A 21,857-nucleotide genomic window follows, 5' to 3' on the forward strand; every position below is an offset into this window, starting at 1 on the left:
ATATCCTTATTTTTCTAAAAATCTTAGAATTTCAATATTCATTAGCACATTCGTTGAGTACTGTGACGTAATTTATGCATGATCCCATAAGCAAAAATACAAAGTTAAGGTTACATGTTTTAGAGTGCTTACACAGCCTGACAAATGGTATTTTAGGCAGTTCGCTCTCGGTTTAATCCTAGCTACTTAATTATGAACTGGTTTATTTAAAAATGTGTAACTAATTTAATAACTAATCTTGGTATATATGTAATAAAAAAAGTAATACTTTGAGTGTTATCATTGATATTGCAATGGCAACGAAAATGTTGTTCTTCAAAAGTCAGTTTTCTTCACTTTCTTGACAGACTATAAAAATTATAAAAAGAATGTCTGATACATACAGGTTTACTGGTATCAAACGCAAAATCCTCCCAAAGACTACTCGGGTACATCAAAATAAGCAACTTTTATTCTACGACTTTTCGTGATTCGTCGTTTATATTTCATGTAAAAAAAAATACAGTCTAATTTGCGATTCTACACATCGAACATATAGTTACCGTTTTATAGAAACGACATTAAAACTAAAAAAGGAAAAATTTGTAGTTATTACGTTTAGACAAAAGTCGTAGAACAAAAGATGTTAGTCTCTATGTACCTTATGCGCCTTTGGAAGGAACGTTAGATACCATAGTAACCCTGTAAGTATATGCGAATTTTTCTGTTTTTTTTTAAATTACGAATACATTTTTTTCTGTTTCTGCATTTGTCTATTATAATTAACGCCTCTAGTAAACACGATGGCATATTTTACGCGCGCAGGAATTTCGAAATGAGAATATTCAGGATTTTTTTTCACGGTTTCTCAAAACCGGACCTGTATTTAGATCAAATAAATAAAACAACGTTATATTTAACAACACACGTTCATTTAGAAAATAAACTACACTAGTTCCGCCATTTTATCTTATTAAAACATTTTTACAAAAGAAAAGACACGATTTTATAAATAAATTATAGCTTTTACATACAACTATGAAATAAATATAACATTATTTTATTTTTATTTCGTCATAATTATTTTCACAAACATTGTTTTAATACAATTTTATTTTGTACTTATTAACTTTTTTTTTGTTCATGGAATATTTAACGCTAAGTCAGTGATGGAAATTCAAACTAATGTATTTTTTTTTAATTTCTTCTTTTGGGAAACTTTAAAACATTTTTACATGAAATATTGCTAGCTTAAATATCACTTTATAATTCAATATTATTGTTTATCGCCAAAAAGAACAAAATGATAAATAAGCAACAACACAATTTAATTTTAAATAATCGCAAAGTTTTCGAGAAATAGGCGAATTTAATATATTGCAGTATTTTATAAAAATAATTATGACAACTACTTAATTATATTACAGAATTAAGACTATGATATTTTGGTTTCTTAATAATTATTATGACCTAAAATATTTATATTTTTATATGTATACGGATTATTACAAAGAAATTACAAAACAATAACTGCAAAATATGTGTAAAACAAAATGCTTTACTTCATTATACATTATTGCAAAATTAATTTCATAAATACGTTTATATTTTTGGTAATATAAGGAAATAATCCTATATCAAATCAAACTGTTTCATATTCAAAATAAATTTTGCAATCATGGTTTTTTTTTTAATTAAAATATTAAAAATGCACAATATTTACAATATTTTTTGCTGTTTTCAGACTTAAAGCCAGTTTCATCGCTTGCTAATAAAGTATTTGACGGCCATATGTAACGTTGTTGACGTTTTTCGAGCCAACGAAACTCAACTGTTTTTTTTTTCCAACAAGCAACCAGTTGGCGTTGCCAACTGGTTTGATATAACAACGTGGCTTTGTTTTATCATCAGATTCGTACCGTTTTTGGCTCAACGCATTGCACGTAGGCAAAACAGTTGAGAACAACAATAAGTTAGAAAAAATTACAGCTTTTTTTTCTTTCACACTACAGTGCGCTCGCGCCGCGCGGCTACGTTGGAAGCAAACCAGTTGGGCATTCCAAATACTTTAGCAGTTATGATTAAACTATCGTCGAGCATAGAAAACAGTTGAGTAAAACGGTTAACATGTTTCACAAGCGCTGGATAAAGCTAACTGGCCAATCACTTCAGGCAGATTAGTGTATAATGTGTATGTCACATTACAATATATCATTTTAACAGAAATATATGAAACATGGCCTAAACAATACAAATTACTTAATTTAAATATACTTATCTATGTAATTTTACAAGGAAGCAAGATTAGATCACAAAGTCAGACTAATATACCTAATTACTACTTCATTTGTTCTGATTATGAAAAACAGGAGCTAAAACACTTCATTCTATTATAGATTTAGGTAAATAAATAAAGAGATGTTGCCAGCTATAAATAAAATGTGATGTTATAAAATTAAAACAATTTAATACAATTGATATACCTAGATCCCAGAAAAAAAAAACATTTCTATTATCTTTCATTCGTTTAAGTTCATTCTATTGAACAAGAAGTGTTCAAATAAAAAAATAATTCGACATTAATTATTAAATTATGTACCTGGTAAATATTATATATTTTTATTACACAATATGATGACATCGGCATGTAAAACGCTTAATAAGATATTAATTATGACAACTGGTTTTGATGACTCTAAACATTTTAATTCTTCGACATTCATTTTAGGATTGTATTCGTGAAAAAAATATATTTTTTAGAATTCTGTTCATCTGCATTATAAAATTTTTGCTGCGCTCCGGGGCTTCGCTCCCGTGGGAATTTCGGGATAAAATGTACCCTATATGTTATTCCAGATTATATTCTACCCGTGTACTTACCAAATTTCGTAACAATCCTCGACCTCGGTGGCGCAGTGGTAAAGTGCTTGCCTCTGAACCGAGAGGTCCCGGGTTCGATCCCCGGTCGGGTCATAATGGAAAATTATCTTTTTCTGATTGGCCCGGGTCTTGGATATTTATCTATATATGTATTTGTTATAAAATATAGTATCGTTGAGTTAGTATCCCATAACACAAGTCTCGAACTTACTTTGGTGCTAGGTCAATCAGTGTGATTTGTCCTAATATATATATTTTTTTAATCCGTGTAGTAGATTTCGCGTGAAAGAGTAACAAACATACATACACACATACATCGTCACAAACGTTCGCATTTATAATATTAGTATAATATAATAAGACTGGACCAACCCATTTACTAGCGCCACCGTGAATGCAACAAATTTTTTAAACAATACCTTTCAATTAATAGGGAAACGTAAAAAAAAACCATATGTAGGAATTTAATGCAACATTAAATATGTCAATTAGGTATATGAGGAAGTATTACAGTTCTCTAATGGACGCAGTTGCCACAATTTACTCAAAACAAAAGGTTGGCCAAAAAAATTTGTATGTGGAAAACTATAAATAAAAGTTTATATTGAATACTACTATTAAATATGTACCTAATACTATCTAATAAAATCCTGTTATAGCATAAACTGGTGTGTGTTTTTTTTTAGTTTCGATATTAATAAAAATAAATTGATAAAAATCGTGAGGCTAATCAGCAAGAGGGTGAATTTCACGAGCGTTTTCAATGCCGCTGTGAGCTGTAATTAATGTTTATTAAATTGTACCATACACAGTAATCAATATAATTATCCTATTTTATAAATAAGTAAAGTACTGGTACAATGTTAATTTTATATATGTTCAATTTTTAAACAAATGATTCCTTATTTAAAAAAATGCGACACCAATGAAACGCTACACGCCGCGTTCAAACAGTCGTGAAATTAACCCAAGAGCGCTCTTTCAGGAAAAAGGTAAAAATTTACACAGAAAAGTAGGGTCACGTGTGATGGTACTGTAAATGTGCTAAAGGATGTTCATAAAGGGGGTACAGGGGTTGGGGGGCGTGCGCGGGGGGCGCGTGCGACGCTTGGTGCGGGGCGTCGCTGTCGTCGTCCGTCGAGGAATCCAATTGTTTGTCACCGCTGCCGCCACTGAAAAAGAAAAAGTAACTGTCACTATTTTTTTTTTTCAATTTCAACAAAGCATTATGATTTTTTTTTTTGACACCAGTTATAAAATTCTTATTGGCCACACAACCCCACATTTACACTCAGCCCAGTGGCACTTCTGCCACTGCCGGAAATATTTCCCTAAATACTTCTGCGGCAATAACGACGCGAGTGAACATTTACACTCGGCCTTCATATTCTTATTCTCTCTCTCTCTCTTTTTTTCATTTATCAACTCGCAAAAATTACTTGAAATGATTGAATGAATTGCTGGTTCGACAGCATTATCAGTCTGCTCAGTATAAGTCATCCCATATTACCCGCTCAATATCATAAAGTTCTAAAAATGTAATTGTTTTTTCATTACTCCACTCCTGTATGTATAGTTGTACTGTGACTTCCGCGCGAAAAACCGACAATCGAGGGAGCGCCGGGCAGCGGCAGTGACACGAGCAGTGACAGCGCGGTAACCTATTTATATTTACATACACACATACACTGGGATACTTACTTCCCTGCCCAATAGGGCTGAGTGTAAATTAATCTTTAGCGTTTTTTAAATTATATCACGTGTTAAATTTTTTGCATAAAATGTACATATAGATTTTATAAAAACTTCAAGTATACAAGTTATATACCTAAGTCGTCCTTAGTTTCATAAATAAAAGTTGAAAATGAAGAATATTAAATGAAATTTTGGTTGACCAACGCGACGCGTGTTGATAACCCACGCAATGGTGATGTCTAAAAATAACACAACCACGGTATCGTATAAGAATAATTTATGCAGAAAAATATCATACTCATTTATATATTATTGTGGTGTTGTAAATTTAAAAAATTGTAAATTTATTTTTTATTTTTTTCAGTGAAAGATACAGACCTACGCTTCGCACTCGGAACCGTAACTAACAAAAATCCTACTAATATTATATAATATAAATGCGAAAATTTGTTAGGATGTATGTGTGTATTTTTGTTATTCTTACACGCAAAATTTTCTGGACAAATTGTTATGAAATTTGGTACACGGATAGAATATAACCTGGAATAACACGTACGGCACTTTTTCTCCCGAAATTCCCACGGGACAAGTAGGTTCTAAATACATATTTATTTAGTTTTGAATAAATATTAGTACCTATTCTAGTATTTTTACAATGATTCATGGTGTTGCCACACCGATTCTTAACTTTTATATTACGGCATAAATTTTACAAACATGTTAACTTCACGCAGTCGTATCGTATGGATCTCTTCAAAATGGACGGGCAGATTGTTGTAAACACATTTGTGTATGTTTTATTTTTAGCATCGGTCGTTTAGTTTTGATATGACGTGAATTCTTAGATTTCTACTTAAATCTCAATAAAAAAAGTAGTTAAAATGAGAGAACAAACCAAAACATAATAATAATGAATAAAGCACTAATTAAATATACGCATTAATTACTTATCCCTAATTCTGTCATGTTTAATTTAACACCTACATTTGTGAAAAATGCTTTCGTAAAATGAATGCTAAGTACCTATTTAGTGTCTCAATTTTACATATCGAAATATACCAGCTATAGGTTTATCTACCTACCTACCTACTTATTTTATGTTAATGTATTTTTATAAGTATTGTAATTTGGGTGGTAAAACCACACCAAAAAATTAAAACACTGTGAGTTTTGTGAAAAAAACAAATCGCACTAGACATCATTTATGCCTAGAAAGTAGTGGAAAAAAAATTAAAACGAAAAACGCGGCCATCTTGGCGCGGTGTCGGATTTCGTGGGGCGGGCTGTCAGTGTGAGTTCGTCAGTTTGCGCAAGTGCTATTCGAACGGACTATTTCTGTGGAAAAAGTATGAGATTATTTGTCCATTGTTTATTATCCTTATGCCATCAAAGCATTATACCTGCCATCTTCATTATACGCTATTGTGATGCTCAATGTCCGTGAATAAGTTTGTTTTTAAAATTAAATCGTCTATTCTTCAGGTTAGAGCGTTATTAACATCGTGGTCCAAGATTTGTGTTATAAAGATTATCTTTCACCAGATGAACCTCTAGCCAGCTCTATCGGCAAACAATTTGCCAAACTTTGGACATTTCCACTCACATAGGATTTTTCCTAGCGATAAATAAAAGCGACAAACTTCTACAAGAATTGATCAATGAACGCATGCAATGATGAAAAATAATATTATTCAATACTTCATTAGTGTTTTATTTGAACAAAAGTTCGTCAAACGTCACACTTCTTGCCCTCAAGTATATATATGTTGAAAAACTTAATTAGCTTGCAAGCAATGATCGTTGCATATTCGGCCTTAGTGTAGCGCTCGCCTACGCATCGAGCGAAAATCCCGCCTCGTATGTAACAACAACTAATATTTGCACATTTGTATTCACAATGTACAATTATGGGATGCTATCGAGGCGTAATAAAAGACAAAATGAATGAATTAAGAAAAAATGAAGGATCAATAATTTTACGCGCATTCAAGCCTCTATAAGTGGTTTAGTCTATACATTATTCCATATCGTATTTCAAAATCAACAAAACTTGAGTTTTTGTCAATGCTACTATAAATAAATAAGTTCTATGAAGGTCCAATCAGGTGGAAATTATCGCATGAATGGATTTTCTGGCACCAATGACGCCGTCGGAAAAAAATGAGACGGCTTAAGTTTAAACTAGTCAAAAGAATATTATTTTAAGAGCAGATTTTTTTAACAAAAGGAAGTGGATTTATTTGAAAATTTAAATTAAAATATTTTTATGTAAAATACTTGGTGTACTAAAAGTTGTACCTATAACCAATGTTTGATTTGATGTAATTTTCTTGAAGAATTGTGTTTGCCCAAGCAAATTCGCTTAAAAACTCTTTGCCCAAAAAATTTCGCACTTTCTTTTGATTTACTTTTAAATAGGACATTATAATATCCTAACTTTATGTTCAATTGATAATATGAGTTAAGGGTCAGTAGTATGCATTATTTATATGTTGCAAATAAAAATATTTTTCCATTTCTATCTCCGAGCTAGTAATATGAAAAAAAAAGTTAATTCAACAATTAACATTATTTTCAGTCATGAAAATGCCAAGTGACGTTTTACTTGAGAACGAGACGGCACACACGAGTGTGAGTGAGACGGGGTCTGTAACCTGACACCGCCACATCTGCTAACTAAAAGCTAACAGGGACGCACTCAGGATAGTATAGTAACTATTATAACTTGTTATAGTGATAAATGTTTGGTATTCCTTGTCTCTGGTATATTTTAACGGTCAAAATCGCAGATCAACGGTTATTCGTTTATTACTAATATTAATTTCAAGTTCAAATCAACCGTTTTTAACATATAAATATGTAATTTAATATGCAGTAATATAATTTTATTTAACTCGTAAGTACTGTGATATTATAACTATTATTCCAGTCATCTATATTACATTATTGTAATAAAACTGTAAGTGAAGAAACTGTAAGAAATTCCTACAAGAGCTAAGCCCGGGAGCACAAATAACAACAAAACAATATAGCATCTATCACCTGACAGATGCTCTTGGAAAATGTTTAGGCTACAAACTTCATTTGTTTATATGTCACTTGTGTTCCTAGAAAGATGATTTTGTCGACTCATTTCTTAATATCGCTCTACTTATTACTTTGTTTACATACAGTCACGTCTTTAGATCCTACGTCTAGACTAGGCTTTGGTATTCACAGAACATAACACAATAATAATTTTTAAAAAAACAGCGCCTAAAAGACAAAACTTAAAGAAAGACCTTGTGATTCCATTTGTGACGACTGACGATAATATAATGCATTTAAATTTTATTTGCTATGCTAGAACTATAAATAATAATATTTTTTATAACCATTCTGAAATACGCCCTTTTGCGTCGAAATAATTATAACAAAAACAATAATATCCACAGACAACCGAACATCCGCAAAATTCGAAATTCGAATTGCTTCCGATATTTCAGCCATGGTAACGGCTAGACGTGTATTCCATTTGGAACCTTAATTCAATAGCATTTAAGTTGAAATTCCTTTGTTTCCGTAAAACCAGCCAGTGATGTACTTTATCGAGTATCAGGTTTCGTCGAAGCCGGCTAAATGGGTAGGCAAACGTCAGTACTCCCCCTTTGTTGTATTTTACACACATTTATACGCACATAAGGAGGTTATTTTTAGTTTGTTATTAAACTTTCGATGTGAAAATAACTATTTTAGACGACCTCACTGGCGAATGGTCACTGCGCCGCGCCCGTCCGCTATCTGGAGGTCCTGGGTTCGATTCCCAGCGCGAGCAATTAAAATGCCATATCAAAAGTTTGTCTGCGGTTCTGGGTGTGTTGTGCGAGTTTATGTTTGTGTCCATCGGACCCGCTATACAAGCTTAGTGCTGTGTGAGCCGTTGAGTGTTTTTGAAATAAAAAAAGATACTCATATTCTCCTGTGGACGTCGTACTAGGGAACGGGACACGTACCAGTTGATAGGCAACACTAACTTTGCCAAAGATGGCTGACGTCAGGCAGGCGACTGGTCATAAAACCATAGCCATCTTCAATATGTATATTATTTTTTCACACTGACATAATACCAAGCTTCACAGCTCCGAATGCTGAGAGAATGCCAAAAATATCGTCCACGTCATAAATCTTCAGATATTTCCATCAAAATCTCCTTCCGTAACACGACAATCATAATATCTTACAATATACAGTAGGTAAGCATCTACCTACCTAACGAAAAGACACGGCCACCCGCACTCCTCACCGTTCATTCATCCAGTTAGGAGTGAGTGATCAGAGTCAGGGTTTAGAGTCACTTTGGTATTGTGTGAGAACCATAGTAAGCCCTTCTGGCATAATAGTGTTTGAATGCGTTTCTTTCGGCATTTCATCTCAGCAGTGGTCGTTCCGAAATGCTAGTAGTTTGTATGCTTTGGTAAACATCAATTAATTTAGAATATGACGTGAAAAAGTGCCTGTGAAAGCCTAACTTCTGAATAAATGATTTGATTTTGATTTTGAAACCATTGCAATAAAAATACCTGTCATAAAATATTTCAAATCTACTAAAAGTATGTTTTCTCACTATCGCACTTTATATATCAGATATTAAAAGAATGAGGCAATAGCTTAAAGTATGCTTTAACTTATAAGGATTATTAACGTACTGCAAGATCTTTAAACAAATTATGAAATACTAGGTAAGTACTAACACTAATAACACATAAGATTAATAAAATGAAATTTATTTAAAGAGTGAAAAGAAAATATTTTGATAAACAATAGTTTTTATTTTAAAAAATATTATACGGAACCATATAACCAAGAGATTAAATCTCACAAACTAATCTACGGCGGGACTTCTACTCCAGTGAACCAGAACAAAATTGGTTTGTTTGTACAGGCGTGCCGTCCTAACTTTTTGTGAAATAAAAGAAGGTAACCGACCTTCGTTTTAAAACAAATTAAAAACACAATAATGTAAATGGGCCACGGGCAAACCTAAGAAACGCTGGGTTGACGTCGTCAAACAAATTTCGCATTTTTAATATTAGTTAGGATTAGGATTTTAAATTATTAATACTTACTTACCCTGTTATTAATAAAAAAATAAGCATACCATAAACTAAAGTTTTGTCTCATTCTGTCAATGTCAAATGAGTGTGCGTCAGTCACAAAACATATTTGAGGGAGTCGTGATTTTTGCTGGACCCACCCCCTTCCTTTCAAGCCTCACGTGTCACGTGATTAATAGACAACTATGCTCTAATTATTTTATTTTACGAAAATCGGTTCTAACTCCAAAATATTGTCTAGAAAGTATTTAAACAGGGTACATTCGTAAAAGTTTAATAATATAGGACTGGCACAGCAACAAATTCTTTCCTAAAACTATTATTCCCACCAAAACTATTATTTATAACCCCTAAGTGATGTGGGCCATCCATATATTAGTCCTAATGCACGCCCCGATGACATATTGGTACAAAATCGCTGTTAGAAGGTGATAATGTTGATGTGACGATTGACAATACAACTATACTAATTCATTTTTGATTTCTCTAATAAGTGCCGCATTTTCATACAAAAGTAGTCCCGTGATTTCTCGCCAGACAGTGATAGTACAGCAATTATTTTTTATCAACAAATAGCTATGGTATATTGGCAGTCTCTATGTTTAATTTTTTTTTTCATAATTTAATTATTACAAAAGATTAACCTTCGTAAACACGAAAATTTATAAATTTTTACAGAGTGTTGAAACATCTAAAAACATATATGACGGCATCATATTAGAAAAAGAATACATACAAACATAGATATACCTAGCTTTACTTTAATTGTTATTGAAAAAATAATTAAAATCGGTTTAGATCTGAAGGAGAAATCAGTGGACAGCGAAACGTTGATTTTTTGTACTTCTCATAGGTATTTTCGTTTGGTGAAAAAAATATAGGTAGGTACTTGCAAACGCTGTGACCATGACAGGCGCAGGGTTCGCTTGAAAATATTTTTTGTTGATTTTGGTTTTACAACCGCTCTTGAACCTACCATTTTGGGAATGCTGTAGTTAACTATTTAATTCCTTATTAACCTTTTACGACATCCACTTGAGGATATATAGTGAACCTATTCTAGAGCGGGAACCACACGCCTAAATATTACTTAGTAAAATTTTCTCTCGTAATATTCTGTCAACGCTTGCAATGTAAAACGAGCTGAATTTGTTGTGCTGTGTTACCTACTTGCCCGTGTATTTTACGTTGTCATCGAAATGTGATATTGTGACGAGTCGACAACCATAACAATGTTCAGAAACATAATACGATTTCTTTGCACATGTGGACTGATAAATATTTACTGCCAGCTGATTTGCATGAATAATTGGCTCAGCTGATTGCGTTTTGGGAATATTACCGCACGGCAACTCGCTAGGTCATAGAATCCTGGATTCGATGAATTTTTGTAGGCTAGGTAGGTACTACATTCTAACTATACCTACTATTATTATAAAGAGTACCTAAGCGTTTGTGAGTTTGTATGTTTGATTCGGGTAATCTCCGAAACTACTGAACCGATTTCAAAAATTCTTTCTCCATTAGAAATTTACATTATATTGATAAAGGCTATATTTTATCTCAAATTTCCCACGGGAGCGAAACCCCGGGCAACATCTAGTATTATTAAATTCTTAAATGTAGGTTAAAATACATAATGTACTTAGTTAGTTTTATTTTGATTGTTTTATATTTATATAATTCGATTTTATATTGGTTGTTTTACATGTCATGTACCTAACACGCAAGTCGCACGCATTAAATTTATAACCTGCGAATTTATTGTTTTAGTTTTTAAATATTATTTTTATATTAGGGCTTAAACTTATAGCACAGACCATACAGCCTGAGTCTAAGGCAGAGTTTACGATTAGTAGGAAATTAGGAATGTATGGAATAAACGTAATTATTCTTTAAATGTTTTCATTAATAATTATATTTAAAAGCCATAAATATTTACCCCGTTATTCATAAAATTTGAAGCATACTTTAAACTAAAGTATATTTTGTCACTATCCCAATTTATATATTTGAAATAGACATAAAATACCAAATACACTATACTATATAATGGGTAGGTACATACTTTAACATTTTTATGAATAACAGATCTAATAACAAACTCACCTGTCTTTGTGTTCTGCCTGTCTGTCCCTCTGTCTTCTGTTTTTGAACCAATTTGAAACCTGCAACATGCGAACATGATTATTTTTTAAATTTACCAGATAAACAAGGCCCTCGATCAACAGATAATATATGTAACTATTAATATATTGATTATTTTGCGATTTAATTAATGATTCAAAACCTAAACTTCCCGTTGACTTACAATCATAAAATTTGGCAAAAACTTTGGTCTGACAATAAATTTAAAGGAAATAAATAAAAATACTTAAAAAAAACTAAATTTACGGAACTTTCGGTGGGCGAAGATGGTCCAACTAACACATAACACTTTTACCAATTTCTTTAATTTAAAACCTAAAAAAATACCACAGGAGATAACGCCACATTTTATCCTATATAAATTATAATAAGTTTCGCTATGAATGAAAAGAAAATGAAAGATGTGCTAATGAGCCGCGAGTGCGATCTTAACTTTACACATTAGACCACAGATTTCGATATAATCACAATCATAACCTGTTTTGATATACCTTTTGACTATGTACATTATGTACTTTTATATATTATTAGATAAAAACATTGTAAAAAACAATAATGGTAAGCCCTTCTGGCATGATTGGGACCAACACTGTTCAAATTAGTTTCTTTCGGCATTTCTTCACAGCAGTGGTCGTTCCGAAATGCCAGTGGTTTGTGAAAAATAACTATAAATATAAAAATTGACGAGAAAAAATGCCTGTGAAGGTCTGATTTTTAAATAAATGATTTGAATTTGATATATAAATTACGTAATATTTGAAACGAAAAAAAGTTTAGTTTCGATTATCACGTAGGTATTTCTATGGATTTCCTCTGTCTACGACAATATAGGTTGTAGCTTGTCATGTAGGTATGTCTTGTAGGTTATCATACTATTCAGGTTTGAAACAGAGGTACCAATATAAGAAACCTGACACGCAAGGAAGCCTAGAGTCGGGTTACACACCGCAGTTTTGCTCGACTGCGCCACGTCATTTTTTAACATGGCAACATTGTTGATAAACTTTGGATGATATAAAAAGTGTATGTGAAAAAAACTTCTGGTCATCAAGGTCAATATGTAATATTTAAAAAAATTAAGACTAGTTAGTTGTTCGCCACGAACTTAGACCTCGCGAACGCAATAAATTTTGATGAGTTTTTACAAAATTGGGAATATTTCAAAAACGACTTAATCGATTTTGTTGCCCCACAAACTTAAAAATTCTATTGACAGATCCCACATACCTTTTAAATTTCATCAAAATCAGACCAAAACGGTTCGAAAGTTATCGCATTACAAACAAAAAACAAACAAACAAACATACATACATACATACAAAAAATGTATTTTTGCTTCAAGTCGAATTGTAGAAAAAACTCTGTTAAAAATATTACCTGAACTGTGGTCAGTCCTGTGGTCTCAGCTAATTCCCGTTTTTCCCGCGGAGACGGGTACGGGTTGTGGAGGTACCAGTCTCGAAGGACGGATCGTGACTTCTCCTGGATAACGAGAATTATTTCATTATATCCACCAAAACTTTATTGACAGCGTCACACTAATGCAATATCACAAGTACATCATTGAAATGTGCTTGTAACAACTTAATCCTTACATATTATTAAAAAGTGACCGGTTCATACAAACAGACACGACAATTTTTATAATCCTACTAATATTATATTATATTCTTTCACGCAAAATCGACGGATTGTTCTGAAATTTCGTACACGGGTATAATATAACCTAGAATAACACATAGAGTACTGGTACTTTTTATTGCGAAAAGCCCACGGGAGCGAAGCCCTGGGGCACAGCTAACATGTTATATTTATAAATGTCATCTTTTGTAGATTTTAACAAGACTAAATAAATGGCTAAGTTATAAACAATGACTGTAATTTTAAGGGGGTAACACCTCTGTAACATTTGTTTTGAAAATAAATGTGAACGTATAATATTTGGTGTACTTATATTATTATCAGTAGATATTGGACAAGGTGGCGCAGTGGTAAAGTGCTTGCCTCTGAACCGAAAGGACCCGGGTTCGATCCCCGATCGGGTCATGATGGAAAATGATCTTTTTCGGATTGGCCCGGGTCTTGGATGTTTATCTATATAAGTATTTGTTATAGAATATAGTATCGTTGAGTTAGTATACCATAACACAAGCCTCGAACTTACTTTGGGGCTAGCTCACCTGTGTGATTTGTCTTAATATATTAATTAATTTATTTATAAATTCTTACCTTAAAACAGTACGAAGTCTCCTCTCCGTCCCATATCGTCCTGGGCAGTGGGAATTTACGCCGTACTCTGTATTTACCGACAGCTCCCAAAGGTCGGCCCCGTAACCTCTCAGCCTCCATGTAATGAGCTGGATAACAAGTTTATTTGTTTGATAAATTACACGGCTAAACCGATTTTAATCAAACATATCTTATTAAAACAACCGCGTACAAATTAGCTATTAAATAAAAAAAGCGCATCCAAATCCGCGTTGATGAGCTACGATGCCATGTACACAGACAGACACCCTTAGCGGTCAAACTTATAACACTCCTCTTTTTGCGTCGGGGGTTAAAAATAAGTTTTTTTTTACTCTGCTTTTTTACGACTGCAAAGAACGGGTATTGATTTTCGCGCGTATTTTGTATGTATGTAATATTCTTTATTAACTCATATTTCCAAAACCGCTGAACGGATTTAAATAGTGTGTACGGTGTCGTTATATTCGTCTTAGTTGCCCGAGAATTCTTAGATAGGTGACGTCGAAAAAAAAAACAAACATGGCAGCTGTGCAACGACATTGCACTTATTTAAAAACATTTTCTTTTTTTAATATTAAGTACAATATGGTTATTAAATTAAGGGGTTCAACGCAAGGAATCTTTACAAAACAAGCAAAATTATTTAAAAAAAACCGCCTGTTATTTTTTTTTTAAATTTTTGCTTGTTTACAAAGATGTTTTTGATACCAAGCCACCGTTGTAGTCAGCAAAGATGGGGTTATTTTCCTTATTTGTTCCTAAGAAGTCTAGCACAAACTCTAAGTACAATCTTGTTGCATTCAACGCGTGACAATAATATCATGTCCCTGCAGATAGTTGAGAATTATCGTCGGGAGCCATTAGGTGCACCATCAGGTCATGGAAACTGAAGCGACGTGGGAAATTTCAACTCTGTAGCACAGCGGAAGTAGGAGAAATGTAACTTCGAAGATTTGTTTACAGTACAGACAAGCAAACATACAGATGAAACTAAAAATAATAAAACGCGGTGAATATTCTAGCATTTTGTTTGCAGTCATTGCCGTCCTCCAAAATTAAAACAAAGAATTAAATCGCTTTCTAAAATCTTCAAAATCAAATATTGATAAAATTTCACACCACTCTCAAATACATACCTATACTATATTAATATTAAATTATTGTAAAGAGGTAAGCGTTTGTGAGTTTGTATGATTGTAGCGGGTTATCTACAGAACAGATTTCAAAAATTCTTTCACCATTAGAAAGGTACATTATCCAACATTGCTATAGGCTATATTTTATCTCATAATTCCCACGGAGGCGAAGCCACAGGCAACATCTAGTTATTCATAAATTAGACTAGTAAAAAGATTCTTGTCTTTGTTGAAATTGGAAGGAGGGTAATTATGGTGATCGAAATGCTGAAAATTTCACCCAATGATGATAAAATTTTGCCGTAAAAATCAAAAGGGACCTTACGGCGCCCGGCACTTACGCCATTATTGCCGTTGTTTTGTATCCGAACAACGGCAATAAAGACCAAAGTGCCAGCCGCCATAAGGTCCCTTTCGATTTAAACGGCCACAAATATTACCTTTCAACCACAAATCCTGGAGATTCGCATGGTTGTGTGGACTAAACGTGTGTGACTCCAGCAGTCTGTACAATTCCTTGAAGTTCCCTCTATGAAAAGCCACCATTGCCTTTGCCTTGAGTACAGATTCGTGTGCGTGGAGTCGCTCGCACGCAGGCAGAGACCATAGGAAGCGCCCTAAACGCTCGATGTTGCCTGCTTGCTGCAGGACCTGGGGAGAATGGGCAATCGATTAAATTTTTCGAAGTGCCTGAATATTTTTCTGCCGATAGGTATAACATGACAATGACAAAAAATCGTACTTTTTCGAATATATGTAGCTCCACACTGTCGCCGAACTCAGATAAATGCCGACGCGAATGCGTGAACATTGCGTGATTTGTATAAGAGTTTTTATTTATCGCAATGAAAAACTAGTATCCGACAAAGTTCATCAAACTCTTCGACAGCAGTGTGCATAATCCTACTAATATTGTAAATGCAAAAGTTTGTGAGGATGTGTGTTACTCTTTCGAACCGTTTGTTATGAAATTTGGTAGAATATGACCTGTAATAACACATAGGGCACTTTATATCCCGAAATTCCCACGGGAGCGAAGCCCCGACGCGCTGCTAATAGTACTGTATAATCATATAGGTGGTAATTAATAGGTAGTTACCTAATAAAAAAATTGCTGCGCCTACATTATTATGAAAGCCAAAGTACACCGATATAAGACAGAAAATGCATAAATAAAAATCCCTTTACTACGCATTTGCTCAGTAATTTACAACAGGAGAATATTTTAAATGCCCTGGCTCTTTCTACCCCGTAAGGCATACAGACGTGACACCTCATGTATCTATCTATGTATGTATGTATGCGTCGTGTGGTCCCGCCCTGGAAATGAGCCATTCACAGACTCCTTTGGGTGTCATACGAAGCGACTATACATAGGCCCAAAGATTCCCAAAAATTGTAGCCATCCGGCAGGCAAGTTGTTAAACACAATTCGAATTTTAAGGTTTATTTCTTACTAGCAGCCAGTTTCGCTCGGCTAAAAACATAATAAATTATACCCGTAAACCTTCCACAGGAATCCTGTGTCTTTGGTGAAAATCCGTACAGCCTGTGTGGTGATGAGTCATTAAAAAAATAAAGGGACGGTGATGATCCCTATTTGTTCCATAGATACCTAATCTTAAGTATTTGGGTACAAAATCTCAAAATACATTTTTTTCATCATAACGAAATCGAAATCTTGATTTAAATTATTTTTATGAATATGTATTTTTGCTAAGTAAACTATTTACTTGATTCAGTATGAATAGTAGAGTTGACATAATGAAAGTTGAATATAAACACTTCTTCTTCTTCATAGTCGTGTTCCTCATAGCTGACGGTCGGTGTCATTACGTGTGAAATGAAACAACTCTCTTGGCATTAGTAATTGAGTGGTTTGCCATTGCCTTCTCCATTTCACAAGTTAATAATCAACCAGTGTGCAGGTTTCCTCACAAATGTCGATGAGAAGTACTATAACACATGAGTATACAAACTCATGTGGCACGAGTAGGATTCGAACCTGGGACCTTTCGATACTCAGGCGGGCGTCATAACTTACACCACCACCGCTTCAATACAACTAAAGCCTATAAAATAAAATATCTCGTATGGGGATTGATTCCTATTGTTGGCGTTCCTATTGTTTGACGACCTCGGTGGCGCAGTGGTAAAGTTATTGCCACTGAAACGAGAGGTCCCGGGTTCGATCCCCGGTCGCGTCATGATGGAAAATTATCTTTTTCTGATTGACCCGGGTCTTGGATGTTTATCTATATATGTATTTGTTATAAAATATAGTATCGTTGAGTTAGTATCCCGTAACACAAGTCTCGAACTTACTTTGGGGCTAGCTCACTCTGTGTGATTTGTCCTAATATATATTTAAAAAAAATATTTTAAAATATATTTTTTATATATTAATATAAAATATTTTTTTCATAGTATAAAATCAATATGTAGTTTAGTTTTCTAGAATTCTCATTAAGAAAGTAAAATCGTAACAAAAAATATTTTCGTTAAAAATAATAGTTACATTCTTCACCTACATCTCGACTTAGAAAGCCAACAAGAACGTAGTATTTGTTTTAAACCAGGATTCTGGGTATGTTGACATTGACAAAGGCGTCGCCGGACGTGCAGACATGTGCAAAAATGATTATTTGGGACCACCCTCAGACAAAGTCGGTTAAACGTTTGTCTAGGAACATAGATCATGTCCATACTCAACCAATCATAAAAGCCGAAACGAGAATACAAATTTTAAAAACACCGATCTAGATTTCCATAAAACCGATATTCTGGATTTTGTTTATGACGTCCTATGGATAACGTTATTTCTATGTTTTAATACTAGCGACCCGCCCCGTCTATATATGTTATATATTTTACTCCTGAAGGTTTCGTGTTATCTGTGTGCCAAATTTCATCAAAATCGGCCCAGTAGTTTAAGTATGTTCATTATAAACAAAAAAAAAACCAAAGACATAAAAAATAAAAATACGTTTCTTTTCTCTTTGTAATTGTAGTATGGATTTATAGAAATTTTGAATTCGCGCAAACAAAAACGATACATTTAAATTAAATTTGGAGATGAGATTTTGGAAAAATTTTCAAAATGTTCTTGAAAACGTGACGTTGTATTTTTAACATTCTTACCTAGGACCTTTAATTTTATAACGTGCGTGTGGTCTGAGGGCCCACTTCTTGAAATTCTATGTAATTATGCATGGGATTTAGTGAACATTCCAAAAGAATTGTGAAACTTGGAATTAGATTTTGTGAAAGCCAAATAAGCGAATTACGATGTTTTATGAAAGGCCCTCAGTCCTCATAGTGTGGTCTGAGGGCCCACCTGTATCTCAAAAACTATAATATATATAACATATAAAATTTTCTTATTTTTAATATTTATCATCTCACAGCCATCATCTTGTGGATTAGATTGTTTAACATTTTCACAATCGTATTCCTCATGACTGAGAATGTGTGAGAACGAAAATGGATACCCCATTACATGGAATGAAACACACGTAACAACTTTCTTCGTATTATTAATGGACGTGGTTCGCCATTGCCTTCTCCATTTCACACACAAGTTAATAATCAACAAGTGTGCAGGTTTCCTCACGATGTTTTCCTTCACCGGAAGCAAGTGGTGGTCGACGAAAACTACTACACATGAGTCAGATTTGTATACAAACTCATTTGGCACGAGTAGGATTCGAACCTGGGACCTTTCGATACACAGGCGTGGGTCTTAACCATTACACCACCACCGCTTCAAGAGAACATTTTTTTAACATAACCGAACCTAAAAAAAATACTTGTAAATATGTCAAAAAATACGTGAGGGCATAAATTTTGCATAAATTAATTCAAAAGGATCGTATTTAAAAAAAAAACATTCAATTAACACACGTTTCGAGCCCTCTTTAAAGCTCTCGGCAGGGTGTCCACAACAGGGGTAAGTTCTATTGTGTGGGAGATAGAGTATTATTGGGTATTATGTTAAGTAATTTTATGGTGGTTGTAATCTTGTTATTGTAAGTAAGAATGAGTGGTGAAAAGAATATTGGGGGGCTACTAACATATTTTAAAACTGCCTCAGCCGCGTCGCTGCTGTCTGTTCGCAATAAACTCAAAAACTAGACGGATTTCCAAGCGGTTTTTACCAATAGATTGTGTTATTCCTGAGGTAGGTTTAGGTATATGATTTATTATGTTTTTTTTTCGAGCGAAGCCAGGTCGGGCCGCTAATAAAATATAAAACACGTAACATGTCATTGCGTTCTACGTCACACGTTAATTTAACCCCCGACATAAAAAGAGGGGTGTTAGGTATAGGTAGGCTTAGCGGTCAAACGACCGCTAAGTGTGTCAGTCTTTGTACGTTGCATCGCAACTCATCAACGGCTGAACCGATTAGGATGCGGTTTTTTTTATTTGATAGCAAATTTTTATGCGGTGGTTCTTAGATATGTTTGATCACAATCTGTTCAGCCGTTCAAAAGTTGTAGTGAAATGAATATTGAAAGTAGTTTTTTTTTTAATTTGTCTAACAAATAAACTTGTTTTACACGATATGCGGAAGAGTCGGATGACATTTCTTGGGTCATGGGAAAGCGATTATTGAGACACAAGACCGTAGGTAGCGACTCGAAAAGGGGGGGCTATATCCAGCAGTGGATTGATATAGGCTGAAAATGTGTTGAATTATCTTTATAGTTAGTTATGCCTAGAACCCTATCAACATTTTCATCCCCGTATCACCCAAATAATATTACGCATCCACCCCACAGATACACACCTACAACCCTGCCCATTACTGCACAACGCCCCGTGTAACCGATATGCCATTAACGTAAAAAGATTATTGTAATACTGTTTCGGATTTATAAGTACTCGTATATTGTGTTCATGCATTTTGTAAAATCAATCATAAAAAATATAATGAACTTATACATGTGCATATTATCCGTATTGAGATTTATTGTTAAGCGAAATAAATAAATATGATTAACCTTAACCTTAAGTATATCATTAATGCGAAAGTAAGTTTGTTTTGTAACCTCTTCACGCTCGATCTAATCAACCAATCTTTCTGAATTTTTTGCATACATGTAGTTAAAAGTACCAATAAAGATTTAAGGTATATTCATCTCGGAAAAAAGTTCCAGTGGAAAATACTGGAACCACAATTAAAATCTGGTAAATAATAAATTAAAATACGAATCGCACGTGATTATCGACGGAGATTCGAGTCAAGACCAAAAAGTTAATATTCCAGTCGACTATAAGTTGTTCAGCCTATTATTATTTAAAAAAAATAACGTGCGTTTTATTTTTGTTCTGTCAATGTCAAATATTGTAAAGTGTGATAGGAACAACCATGGAATTAGTAGGTACTCCGTACAACGAAGTACTTAGGTACTAAATCCATTGGAACAACACAGTTTTAACTTTTTTAATGTGGCTTTGTAGTCTTTTAGATAAAAATAAATTGTGAATAAAAATCTGATTACTTATTATTATCTAAAGACTTTGTGTGTGTGAGTGATGTGAATTAAGGAATTTAAGCGAAATATTTAAATAAAGATTATTTTGGTTTCAATTTTTATTTTGGTTTCAAATGTTATATTTTTTGCTGACTCAAGGTACTTAGTACCTAGTTATGTCAACGCCTCAAAAAATGTCGATATCGATAAGTAGACGTCAAACCCTCGAACGTTACTAAACAAACAGTTCCCTAGCAACCCGGATATCCGGTTTCGGAGGGCGTGGCAGGTGGGCCGGGCTATTGTGGTATGAACTTGACCAATTTGCTAACTTCTAAGTGAATTGTTTAGATAAACCAATTAATCTTGAAACTGTTTTAGTTTATTTTTTCTATTTTTACAATTTATTTTCATTGACATTTGTTACAAGCTTTTATCTAAGAATATAAGTATGTATGCCTATAATAAGGGTCTGTGTCTATTCGTGTGAAATCTTGCAACTCAAGTTTGAAGCAGATATCTTTTAACGATTGAGCTGAAATTTTGTACACACGTTTGGTTTGAATGACAATGCATTATTACGATGAGCTGATGACTTGATGGTGCACCAAGGAAAGGCTCTACACGTGGGTTTTGTCACAATTTAATACAATAAAGTCTCTCTGATTGTTTTATCAGTGAGATAAAAGCTTACGATAGAAATGTCATTTTTGTATAAAAGTTATTTTTTGTTTTTGTGAAATTGCTTACGCAATATTTAGTGATGAATTAAAAACTAAGTATTTATATTAATATCGAGATCATATGTACTTTACATGATATTCCTGGTTTTATCCTATTCGTCTATTAAAATTCTACCACACTATTTATCCCAAAACCTAAAGATCACGTTTAGCTTAGATAATGGGTATAAGTATTTGTGGAACCAATCGCCTATGAGACGAATCTCCACAGTAGTGCTGTTGATTGAATTTACAATGTCGCAAGTTCAGTCATCACAATACTATTAATCTAATTTTTCTATCGCTTCCATCTATTAATCTATTAATTCTGCTTATTAATGTTTTTTTAAATCTTTTCTTCCTCATATAAAACAAGATAGAGTTACGTAATTTTGACATCATTATATACAGCTCAAACCACAAACTACTTTTAAACTTTCGCGTTGCATGATTACATATTAAATGACAGGTATA

At 33.5% G+C, this 21,857-nt stretch overlaps 2 protein-coding genes across 2 annotated transcripts in view; both read right to left on the reverse strand.

Moving 5' to 3' along the window:
• Window positions 1–21,857, reverse strand: part of LOC128681236 (ecdysone oxidase-like) — a 187,499-nt gene that overhangs the window by 54,308 nt on the left and 111,334 nt on the right. The window lies entirely within an intron of this gene.
• The window catches only part of LOC128681241 (homeobox protein SIX2-like), a 32,522-nt gene continuing 11,443 nt past the window's right edge, over window positions 779–21,857 (reverse strand). Inside the window, exons 3-7 of the mRNA XM_053765005.2 lie at window positions 15,622–15,832; window positions 14,025–14,152; window positions 13,173–13,277; window positions 11,757–11,815; window positions 779–4,031 (exon numbers count right to left, since the gene is read on the reverse strand). Of these exons, the coding sequence (XP_053620980.1) occupies window positions 3,878–4,031; window positions 11,757–11,815; window positions 13,173–13,277; window positions 14,025–14,152; window positions 15,622–15,832 (657 nt within the window). The 3' untranslated portion in view covers window positions 779–3,877. The remainder of the gene's footprint in view (window positions 4,032–11,756; window positions 11,816–13,172; window positions 13,278–14,024; window positions 14,153–15,621; window positions 15,833–21,857) is intronic.

This window comes from Plodia interpunctella, chromosome 26, assembly GCF_027563975.2.
Source record: "Plodia interpunctella isolate USDA-ARS_2022_Savannah chromosome 26, ilPloInte3.2, whole genome shotgun sequence".
In the NCBI taxonomy this organism is placed as follows: Eukaryota; Metazoa; Arthropoda; class Insecta; order Lepidoptera; family Pyralidae; genus Plodia; species Plodia interpunctella.